This window comes from Ambystoma mexicanum, chromosome 8 (assembly GCF_040938575.1).
Source record: "Ambystoma mexicanum isolate Mex_15411 chromosome 8, UKY_AmexF1_1, whole genome shotgun sequence".
In the NCBI taxonomy this organism is placed as follows: Eukaryota; Metazoa; Chordata; class Amphibia; order Caudata; family Ambystomatidae; genus Ambystoma; species Ambystoma mexicanum.
In genome coordinates, this window is record NC_090929.1 from 1,025,642,488 (window position 1) to 1,025,654,510 (window position 12,023).

The 12,023-nt window shown below is 45.2% G+C and overlaps 1 protein-coding gene across 1 annotated transcript in view; it reads right to left on the minus strand.

Annotated features, from left to right (window-relative positions):
• Nucleotides 1–3,414: 3,414 nt before the first annotated feature.
• DUSP29 (dual specificity phosphatase 29) overlaps nt 3,415–12,023 on the minus strand; it is a 244,355-nt gene continuing 235,746 nt past the window's right edge. The window contains exon 4 of the mRNA XM_069610968.1: nt 3,415–4,194. Within this exon, the coding sequence (XP_069467069.1) occupies nt 3,956–4,194 (239 nt within the window). The 3' untranslated portion in view covers nt 3,415–3,955. The remainder of the gene's footprint in view (nt 4,195–12,023) is intronic.

Here is a 12,023-nt window from a genome sequence, read left to right on the forward strand (position 1 = left end):
TTTGAAGCTCTCTCTTTGTGTAATAGTGCTCGTACCCCTCATTCTGGGTCCTACCTTCTTCCCCTCCTTGCCAAATATTTGCATCTTGTACTTTCTGCCATGGCTTGTTCTCGAGTTCTGTACAGCTGCTGTTTCCAGTCTTAGCAGGGCTCTGTCTGCCCCTCCTTGCTTTGCTCTGCACTTAACTATGTTACCCAATCTGTGAGACTGAAGTGCAGGAAGACGATTGGAATGAAGGATTCGCGTTCTGTGGCTCCTGCATACATTTGAGAAGGGCCGCGCCTTGTTGAATGTGATGCTTATTCTGTCTTTTTGCTGCGCGTTCTGCACCATTTGACTTCAGCTCCTATACAGCCGGATCTGTTGAACACCCTGACTGGCAGGGGGTCTGGTCTCTGTTCGCTAGGTCTACTTCTCATGTCTCTCATCGCCCTGCTGTGACCCTCTTCGCTGTTACTGTGAAAGCTTTCTGCTTGATGTGCCTGTCTGTGGTCACTGTTGCCCCGCCGCTGTTTCGATGCTTTGGCTATGTGCAAAGTTTCTTCCAATGATGGGTTCTTTCTCTGTACTCATTTGTCCTCTACTCAGAAGTATCTGCATGCTACCAGCATAATTTCTCTCACCATGCTGTCTGAGGTGTTCCTGAATCTTCTCTTTTGCTAACTCTGGATATTTCATCAGGAACTCGTCCATTGTTACCACGCGGCCCACCTTATAATGTAGACCTTCAGGTGTTGCTTCCTAACCTTCTGTTTCTTGCTGTACCTCTTTGCTAGCCTCTTGTAGGCCTCATCGAACCAGTCTTGCGTAACCATCTCATCTATATCATTTGCCAGAATAGACACCTTCTTTCATGCAGGTTTGCCATTTGTTTCGAGGTGGGCATCAATGTGTGCACTCATCTGACTCTACAGAACCTCTGGGCGGCCTGGTGTGGGAAGGAATCCTGGCATAACCACTTGGCCATTACTGGTGTCTCTCTCTTGCCTGTCTGCCTGTTCAGGGTCTCCCAGTTGCTCTTGGTCCGACTCCACTTCAGTGGGTTTTACAGAAATCCCATCCTCGTCGCCATTGTGGGGAGAGCTGCAGAGTACATTCATGAAATAAAGGATTCAGACAACACTTCACCTGTGCTCTCAGAATCTTTATTGATAATAATACCAGAGGAAGCAAAGAGCAGCCACTTTCCTTAAAGTGTGGTCTGCCACTTCCTTGTGTCCCTTTCACCCCTCATTATATCCAGTATCGACATGTCAGCTCTGTGTTGCTGACATGGAAGAAGAACTGGGTAGCACACCATCCTTGAAGGCCTTTTCCTGTAATTCTGTCTGAACTTTCTGAATCATTTAGCCCTTACGTACATTCTGCCAAACGTGGTTGTTGCCCCTTTAGTCCATCCGCTCTTCTTGCAGCTGGTCTCCAACTGTTCCAAGCAGAATGTCCTGTTTTCTTTATTCCTGCCCAAGAACTGCCCCTTGCTAGTACCCCATATCCTTGCTTGTAAGACACCTGTGTTCATTACATGATTCAGCCCGCCTTGCCTTGTCTCCTGGCTATGGCTTCACATGCATACAGCTCCTGCTGTTGTCATCCTTCGCATTAGCCTCTGCTACACCTTTATTTATTTATTTTAATTCTTGATAACGCGCCAAATCGGCCGCAGGCCTCATGGCACACACAGAAACAGTACAAGACAGGGACAATCAGTAGAAACAGAGAAGATCAGAGACAAGAAGAAGGCAACAAGCTAGTCAGAGGACTAGGGTGTGTTAAAGAGATGAGTCTTGAGGTTCTTTTTAAAGATAACCAGTGAGTGGAGCTCTTAAGGTGAATAGGGAGTGAGTTCCATGGAGGTGGCGCAGTGACATTGAAGTTGGTTTATATACTTTCATTCAGCACATACTCCTTGCAGCCCCTGACACAACTGCCCTTGTGTTTCACTTGCTACTTGCATAGTATTCCTAACCATAGTTTCTGCTTTCTTCCTTATATTCCCACCAAATTCCCCTTGTTTTGGCAGTGGTGTAAAATTGTCCTCAATTGTGCCCCTTTATCAGGACTGCTCCCACAGCAAGTCAATTCTAGGCAGCTACCTAGGGCACCAATCGCAGTGAGTGGGTTTATGGTCATTGCATCGAATTATTACCATTGACACACCATTCTATCTAAAAAAAAGCATTACAAAAAAATAGCATCAAAACCCCCTGTTTTTTACCCTTTAAACCCCTTTAAAATTCAACTAAACCCGTTACCTTTAAAAAACATGCATTCGATGCATTTTTTCGATGCAATTTTTTAGATGGAAAGGCATTCAATGGTATTGCTTTCGATGCAATGACCAGATACCCAGTGTGTGAGTGCCTTTTGGACCAAGAAATGTATTTTAAAGTTTAGTGGAGCGATGCTGAAATGGCACTACCCTTAGGGTGCTCTAAATTCGTGCTCTGACCCTCTACTCTGATATCTGTGTACTAAGATTAGCTGCTGGGTTCCCTGAAGCAATCTCTGCCCCTTCCCTGGTCTCGTCTTGATTAGAGACCGAAGTACCTTTCTTTCACAGCAATTAACCAGTGTTCCGATTCGTCCTGGTCTTGTGTATACTTATGTACCACAAGTTTATTCCTTTTCACTGCTTTAGTGTCCAGACACAAATCCACTCCTGCTTCTCCTTTCATGGGTTAGCATATAAGAAGTCCAAAGGCAGCAAGTGTAGATCATAATTTAAAATGCATTCTTTCAGCTGTCAGTATATGGCACACCTTCCCCATTGTATGGCCACTTTCTGTGCCTGCTTGCCATTTCTCTTTTGGCCTTTCTGATACCCCTCTTTTTGAATGGTTTGCCTTTTGCTTGCCCTTCTGTGCCAGAATGTTAGGTTCCATGTGATGCTGCCGCCGTGAAAAAGTGGCCAGGTAGTCGACTTTTTTTCCTGGCCCCTAAAATTCTTTCCCCAAATATTCTAGGAGGGGTATTATTATATACTATTACCTTCAATCCTAGAATATTTTGGGGAAAGTGTTTGATTGTCTGGGGGATGCATTTGTAGGGAAACGTCGCCACCTGGCGGCCATTTTCACGATGACATTATCACTGGATACCGAATGTTAGTGGGCTCTAAACTGAATGCTTCTGTCCCTGTCTTGGTAGCTCTACCCGAGTGAATTACAGCCTGTACAAACCACGTTTTTTTCTAACCTCGGACAGGAAAGGTATATCTTGATATAGAATTAATTGTTATGAATGTAAACATGGCTTAATAGATTCATTTTGCGGGTTTTCTTTGCACAGTCAAGGGCGGAATTGCCACATCAAATAAGGCATGGAAGGCTGGCAGGGTAAGTACACTGTGGCCTACTCACATCCATGCCCGAGTGCTTCTTGTCCATCAGTGAAATGAAATCCCAAGACCATACAGACCATACAAACCGCACCTGCTTTATACAGACTTAGTAGACACACCATACAGGTCATTCAATATTACTTGGATAAAGGTTTGTCCAGCGTACAAGAAGCCTGGCCGCCTTCTCCATCCCTCTCCTGATATCGATTCTGGGAACTTAAGACCACAGCACAGGGAGAGCTTGGAGATCTTCAATAACGAGTTGTGTTTTGAAACCTAGGCCTCCCCCTCATACCTTCCACAACACAATGCTGCACTCTATGGAGATGTTAGCAAATTCTCCCACCATAGTCCTAATCTTGAGTAGACTATCAGGAAAAGGAAATCTAAGTCACCATCAGGTAACTGGCCATTTCACAAGCATACCCTTATTTTCAGGACTGAATTTCCAGGCCTAATCTCCTTGAGACGGGCAAGGACAATGGGCGAGTTACTTTTGTTGGTCCTCTGGTAAAAACTCAAATGGTTTTGTCTTGGATTAAGGTTAGGACCATCAGTGCCCAAAGTCCCCATATTTTCAATAGTTCTTAAAGTGGCCCTGATCTGCAGTGAGATTTAGACGCTCTCGCCATTTCCGATCACAGCATTCTTCTTTGCGTTCCTTCGCTCCAAAGCCAGTTGTATGTCCAATTCCCTGAGCTGCTTGAGAAACCCACGGTTGGGCAGGATGCAGCGATGTTTCAGCACCTGTTCGATGGCATCCACCACAGTCATCTCCTTGTATATCATTAGGTAGGCCAAGACCAAGGCAGCTGAGCGGCTGCGTCCCATAGCACAGTGAACGAGGCACTTATCTATAAGAGAAAGGAAGGCAGGTAAGACAAAGTGGAGTTTACTCCCCTCCCCTGCATTTCATTGCATTGCCAGAAAAATGGACCCAGCCAAATGATTTTACCACAACGGCAGTCGTTCATTCTTCCCATCCAACATTCAGTTGCGTGCAACGCAACCCCATCACAGGTAGCAGAATCAGTCTCTACTCTTCAAAATCACACCTTCTTAGGTCACACTGCCTTCATAAGAGCATATCCACATCTGCCTGCAGCCCACGTGTACCCTTAAATATTGTCCTTTGCTAAAGTCTTGTTTGGTCAAAAAGTTGTTTTTAATGAGTTTGACATAGTCCACAACATCCCCTCTTGTACAGCCCCCATCACACGGGTTTGAAAACTACACTGGTGACCCAGTTACCCCCATGAATTACTTATCTCAGCAGTGCTTTTCAGACCACACCTTCACCAACTTCCAAAACACTGACAGTCGCATAGAGCTCATACGCCTGCACAACCACTTCATTTCTAACTCTCCGTCAGCTCCCCTCCACACCTGGCTCACCCTCACCGCCATGATCCACATATTGTGCCAGCTATAAACGATACCTTCACGCCCTCACCCGGCAATCTACCTGGCTATTTCCACTAAATAACATAGACCTTGTTCATCTCTTTTTGCCCCACCACAAAACCATGATCTATTTCACAAACTATGCTCACAGATAAGAACTCTTTACAGTCTCCTTCTCAAAACACAATTTTCCTTGCACATTTCTTTTTTAACACGCTTTATTTATCATTTTCTTAAGATAGCAAGCCACAAAAATGAGCTTTAGAACGAAAGAAATAACAATAGGTAAGCAAAACAGTAACATCTGATCACCGTCCGTATACACAATTACTACAAGTTTCAAGCTTCACAGGAGGTCAACGTTTCGAAGAAGCTGCGGTCCAAGAGTTAAGTGTTCGTGGTTTGTGAGGTAACCAATGACAGGGATCCAAGCTCAGTAGAAGGTGTTGGAAGAGTTATTGTGGATGCCAGTGGCTTTCTCCATGGCTATCAGGCACCACATTCTCACCCACCGTTATGTTTGATCGGTCTCTCTGGTCGTTTCCATGATGAAGCCATGGTAAGTCTATCTGCCAACAGCTCAGTGATCACATTTGCCTTTGGACCCCCCAGTCGGTAATGTCCCTCTTCATCAGTGTCCCTGAGAATGACTACCCTTGCGTTGCAGCGGAGAAGAACCCCCCCATGAGGTCCTTAATATAGAGAGGATTTCCTTCCAAAAAGTCTGAGTGACTCTGCACGACCACCACAAATGCCCAATCATGCCCCTTTCCTCACATCCTCTCCAGCACATTGCAGGGATGTTCACACCTATGCCATGTAGTCTGCTTAGGGATATATACCTGTGACACACGATTTTGTAACCGCATTCCTTAACTCCCGTACATCGAAAAAGCCCTTTGTGCCCTTTCCCAAATGGGAGCCCAAGAGGAGGGCTGGATCTCCACCCCAGGTCCTTCCTCCACTTCTGCATATAAGGTAGGGAGTCAGTTTCTTCAGTCGGGTCTAGGAGCCAGTAACACGTTGAGGTGTGCCCCCTGGCGAGTTCCTCAAATAGCTTCAGTTCTAGGCCCCTGGAAACCCTTGTGCCTCCACTTCTAATCTCCTAATTGGTGATCCAGTGGCGAATCGGGATGTATCGGAAAACACTTTTTCTCCACATTTCTCCACAAGGGAGAATTTGGCCTTGCACCCCTCAAAGGTCAATGGTTCTGAATTCACATATAGGTGCCCCAGCCTGAGCTTCCAATGAGACTCCCATGCTTTAAAAGCCACTCTTGCCATTCCTGAACTGAACTCTGGGTTCAATAAGACTGGGGTTTAGGCCCACCCCTCCCGGTATCTTCATCATACACCTTCCCATGTCCCAATACGTGAGCAAGCTCTTCATGGAACGTAGTAGCTGTCTGCCCCTTCCGACCGGTTCGGATCGATAGGAAAGGCATGTCTTCCAATGGGATGATGGTCCCCTCCTGTTTCAATTGAACCCACTTTTTTCGTTCTTCAGGGATCCAGCCAAAGAGCAGGCCAATCTGGGCCATAATTAGATAACATTTGACCAAAGCGACTCCCAATCCCCCCTTCCAGGGCAACCGTATGAGTGTTCTCCTGTTTACCCGTGGAGGTTTTGCCACACATATAAATTTCATTATTCCTTGTAAGTGGGCGATGGGCTTAGAGGGTATTTTGACAGGTGGAGAGTGAAAGGCATATAGCAATTTAGGAATGATCGACATCTTAACTGCAGTTATTCTACCTAGCCAGGAGATCTGTTGATGTTCCCACTGCCTGAGGTCTTCCTCACATTCCTTACAAAGGGATGGGCAATTCGCCCTAAAAAGGCAGTCATGGCTCAGGGTCAGAGAAACTCCTAGGTAGCTCAGTTTGTTTGAATCCCACATCAGCCGAAAAGTCGGCCGCCAAACTGCCAGGATCTCTTCAGATTCAGAGATGTTCATCCCTATAGTATGTTCACATTTCTAACTGTCTTCCTCTCATCCTCCCATCCTTCTTTCTCTCCAGACTCTCTTCTCCGAAGTCCTAAGAGACTGGTCACTTAGACTCACTAGTAACTTTCGAAAAATAACCTCTACAACCCCATACAAACTTGCTCTTGCAGACTCCACTGCACTAAGACATCCTTCACTTATGTCAGAAAGTTCATCAGCACAGCTACCACAATCATCTACTTGCATACATGTTCTCCTTGATCTATTTATTAGCTTCAACATGGATGACCACAGCATAATCCAATTGGCTTTATCTTGCGTGACCATCACTGGCCTGGCTCCCTCCTGGTTCATCTCCTGCCACACACTCTGGCCCTTCTCAGTCTACTTATGCTCTTCTTCTCACCCACTTCCCTTCTTGTGGATGCTCTACCCACCCCACACAATTCCCCAAACTCTGCACTTGGCCGGCTTCAACCCTTATCCTTGCTCTATAACATCTCCCTGGATGACTTCTCTACATTTGGATTCTGCTACAATGTTTTGCTGTCTCCAGTTTCTTCTTTTACATCCTCCTCTTAATCCCTCACCACCATTCAATACAGTATGACCCTCCTTTGCTTATTGCTGAACACAGTCAAAACAAAGTTTCCACATTTCACCACACAGAGCACCCACGCACTTGTCCTCTTCCACCTAATTCCATCCTGAATTCTTTTTCTACCTGGCTAGAAAAGTTGGAGTTAACTTCGACAGTCGCACCTGGCTGTCCACCTTCATTACTTTAAGTGTTACCCAAGCTCACTTCTACTTTCTCAGCTTCTATCAGACCAGCGCTACCACTTATTTCACGAGGTCAAACCGTGCATGAACACTCAATTCCTTAGCAAACTTATTACTCTAATGCCTTAATCAGCTTCCCTAGTTACTCATTTCTCCTACGGAAACTTTCAGACGTTGCCACCAACTCTTTCACCCTATGTACATTTCAGACCACCTGCCACTTCCACCAGCAGGTAGAGGTGTGGCGGGTCTAACATTTTACAACAGGGCCCTAAACAAATCTGCACAACCATCTCCCCTACCAATTATTCCTGCATCTCACAATCCCACCACTTCCTTAATCTCAACTCTACTTGCGTTCTCAAGATTCAAATCCTTTTCTGTCTTTACAACCTTTAACTGGAATTCAATCTCTTTTGACATGTGGCGGACTACCACCCAGCCCACTGTAATATGTCATACACAAATCATCTCCTACAACTCAACTATCACCAGTGCTCTAAAATTCAATATGGATCCTCAATACTAGAACCCATGGGACCTTCTAATAGATATTTGTGTAAACAACAAATTGTCTAGTAATGATGGACTCTCATCTCCTCAGTTCCCTCCTCCAAACATGACAGAGTATTATTGCCTGCCAACTGCATCTAGCCCTGTTGGACAATTCCAGGTATCGTACAGCATTTCATCTTGTAATGCACACAGCTTTTAAATGTTTAATATAAGACAACATATAGTCATATTACTCATAGTGAAGTTGGTTAGGGCAGGTCAACCATATATATATAATAGACGAGAAGGAGAGTGGGGCAGGTAAGTCACATGAAGTAGAGATGCACAGGAAAGTTACACGAGGATTATGACAGTACCAATCTTAATAGGTGTCAATTAACTTCCCAGAGATTCAATACATCACAGTGAAATCTCTGTTATCGTGGCAGACATTTTGCAGAAGTGAGTAGAACTGTTAGCTTCAGGAGAGAGTCGTTTATTTTAGCTTTTAAGATCTTGTTTTGGTTTTCATGCTGCTTGGTACATTGACGTGTTTTCCAATGTTATTCTTCATTACAGTGTATTTGTTATTTTGTTGTGAGCATTGTTATTATAACTAATGTCTATGACCACCACTGTAAGTGTGGGTAAAGAATGCTGCAAAGTTGTTTCAGAAACTCATATGCAAATTCCGATCATTATAGCCACAATTATATCAATGGCTTCACATTACCGCATCAGCAAGCAACATTTGGACACCAGGTATGCACAAAGCGAGAACACAAGTGCAAAAGAATTGCATTTGCTGGGAATGCCTGAGGTCCGGGGAGCCGGTGTATTCAAAGGAGCAGCACGCGACCTGTGCTTTCTGTACTGGAGGAGGCGGGGCTGAATATTCAACCCAGCACACGAAGCGCATGCACAAACAAAAGTGCACCAGAAGTACAGTTGCTGCAGCTGGAGCAGCAGGGCCGGCGGGACTGAGTAACGTGGCCTCATTCGTTAAACCACTGTGCCCCTGTGGGAAATGGGGAACTCGCAGGTGCCCCCTGCCCTAGGGTTAGAAGGTCACCGGCCTAGGGGCAGAGAAAACTGTGTACAGCGGGCAGTGGGTGAGATTGGGGCAAAAATAACTTATTTCAGTTCGAAATCCTCTAACCAATCCTCAACTACGTCGTCCCTGGTCAGAGAGAAATTGATTATTTTACAATCTCCTGCCACAGCGGTATCAGGGAGAGGAGGGGGATGCTAGGGGTATTGGTCTCCCCTGCTACTGACCACGTTTCAGCAGAGAAGATCCTCTGGAGTTCTACAGAGAAGGGGAGAGTATTCACTGGCTCGTTGCTATTGGATTCTCCCTCTCTGTTTTTTTTTAACAATACTCCCATCACCCCTCTCCTTCGTCCTAGCAGGGCTTTGCCTCTCTTACCCTGGGTGCAGATTTGAAGTCCCCACGTCTACCGGATGGAAAAAATCTTCGACAAGTGTCTATTGTCGCTTTGATTTTTGGTCTAAACTCATTAGTGTTGCTTTATGACAATAACCTTGAAATAACAAAGGACAATAAATACTTGTTGGATTGGATTAAGAAGAAGTTAGTGGCTAAGGACCCATCTGTTGCTCCTTCGGTGGGTGATGAAAGCTGGGCGGAGGATTTTGCAATTTAACCTCGATCAGTTGACTGGGGGGAAGGAAGGGAGTCTGTGATCAGATGATTCCCACGCCTACGGATGTTGCAATCGTGGTTCTGAACGTTTCCTCTATGGCTAAGTTGTTCCTTTTAGTAGATAGAGAGAGTACTTCATCAGAGGATTGTCCAATCTTTGAGGGCTTGCGAAAAGAAAAATAATTTCTAAAAAAGTTGAAAAAAAGGCCTTCTTTTTCTCAACTGCTCGCTAAGAAATAGAAAAATCAGCAGTTGGTTGGTGTGATGAATCCTGTGGAGTCATCACTGCCCCCCAGCCTGGGATCTCCTCCCATGTGGTCATGGGCGGCAGCCACTACCTGATCCTCATCCTTGGGGTGGTATCAGGAGGGAGGATCACATGGAAGGAGATGGCCGTCAGGGGGAAGTGATGATTCTATTGGGAAGGACGCAGTATTCATCCTTTACTGCAGATGAGAATATAATGCTTCCCAGATACCCAATGGCATGTTGTCATTGTTCAATTCCCTCTCATGAAACTACTCAGAGAAGATGTGGTGACAAGTTATATAATGAGACCTACATGTATACTTTGGGAGTCCAGGACTTAAATACAACACCGTCTCATTGTCATGAAACCATCTCAGATAGAGGTCCTAATCCCAAGGATAGAACACAAACCTTTTTCCCATTTCATAAATCTGACAACACTCAGTATTTAAAACAATCTGAATGGTATAAATACAAAACGGCGAACACTGCTAAAAACTATTAGGTCCAGAATGCCTGTTGTACTGAGACGAAGAAGTGGGACTCAGAGGTAGTAAAGATTCAAAGAGCAACTAATATGAATGAGCAGTCTAGTTGCTGCAAGGGAAAGCACCTGAGTGGGCCATTTACATTGAGAAATGATGTGCATCTGAGAGAAGGTGGAAACGGCACAGCTAAAGCCGACCAGAGTGCAGAGGTCACTGCGAGAGTGGAAGCAGGCCCAGCTGATGCTGAAGCGAAATGAGCGGCTGAAGGACCGTGCAGAGTGTTCGCAGCGGGAAGCGGCATCAGAAGAGGGAAGCTGCCTGAAGGTGAGACTTGCTCCCATTCAGGTAGGCACTCTTGTGGATAGCGAGGTGAATGCGCGCAGTGCCACGGCTAATGGAGCCTCAGAAAGAGTAGTCCACTGAAGTTAAGTCGACGCTGTCTGGAACTAGGGCAGACCATGGGAAGTCCAAGAAAGTAACACTATGGCAAGCCAGGCATAATTCCTCTTGTATGGGATATTAACTATAGGAAACCTATAACCCACATTGCCCACAACCAAAAGGCTGTACAGAGTCCGAAGTAACACTACGTCAACCCGGGCGTGATTCCTCTTGTATGGGATATTAACTAGAGGAAACCTATAACCCACATTGCCAACATGCAAAAGACTCTAAAGAGTCATCAGAGAAGAACTCGCATTACCCCCAGCCAAGAGGTCGAGGTGTTCCTGTAGAGGTCTGTGGAAACAAAGCCATGTACATGCAAAAGTCTTTGACATCAGGAAACCGTCCGAGCCCGACTGATGGAGACCCAAGGTGTAATAAGTTAGGGGAAGGGAACCCGTAGAGGAGGTGAATTAAGCTTAGGGAAGGGAGCCCCTGCAAGTGTTGTTGAACCTTTGCTGTGAATGGTCCGAGCCCGACAGAGGGGCACCAACGTGAACCTTTGCTTTACGAGGGTTGAGCTCGACAGAAGGGGGCTGATGAGGACTTTTTGGTTTACTGTGTTTTGGAACGTGGAAAGACAGGCTGGTCTCAATCGACGTCTTGAACTGCCTTTGTTTAAGAGCCTGAGCCGGAGTGTGTCATCTTGCCTACAGAGACTGCATCACGCTGTGCTGTCCAACACAGGAAGGAGAGCTGACTCAGCCACATTTATTCCTTAAGACTGACTTTCCTTTGCATACATATTCTCCTTTTCACACCTTTTGTACAAGATTTAGAGCAGGCATTAGGTTTTTGTTAGTATAGGCCATTTTGATTTGACAGACTCAACTAGGACTTTTTCATTTATGATATGATGGTCGAGATTACCCCCATCCTAGCTATAGGGCAAATTAGGAGTTTCTCCAACCCCATTGAAATTCAATAAAGGTTTTTACAGATTGTACATTTTGTATCAGCGTTATACTTGCGATACCATGCCTCCCTTACAGTTGTGACAACAGATTTCAAAAGTAGCCTCCAAAAAACCTTTGAAGTACGATCCTTTAATTCAATCTAAAAACAAGAGTTTAATTGTGATATAAGGGTGCTTAAAAGAAAAAAGGGTAGGATCTCCTTACGCCGACTAGACTGTTAAAACAAAATCTTAAAAACGGACTAAAGTGGTATAAAGATCTGGAAGTTTTAAGAAAGAGTCAATCAAT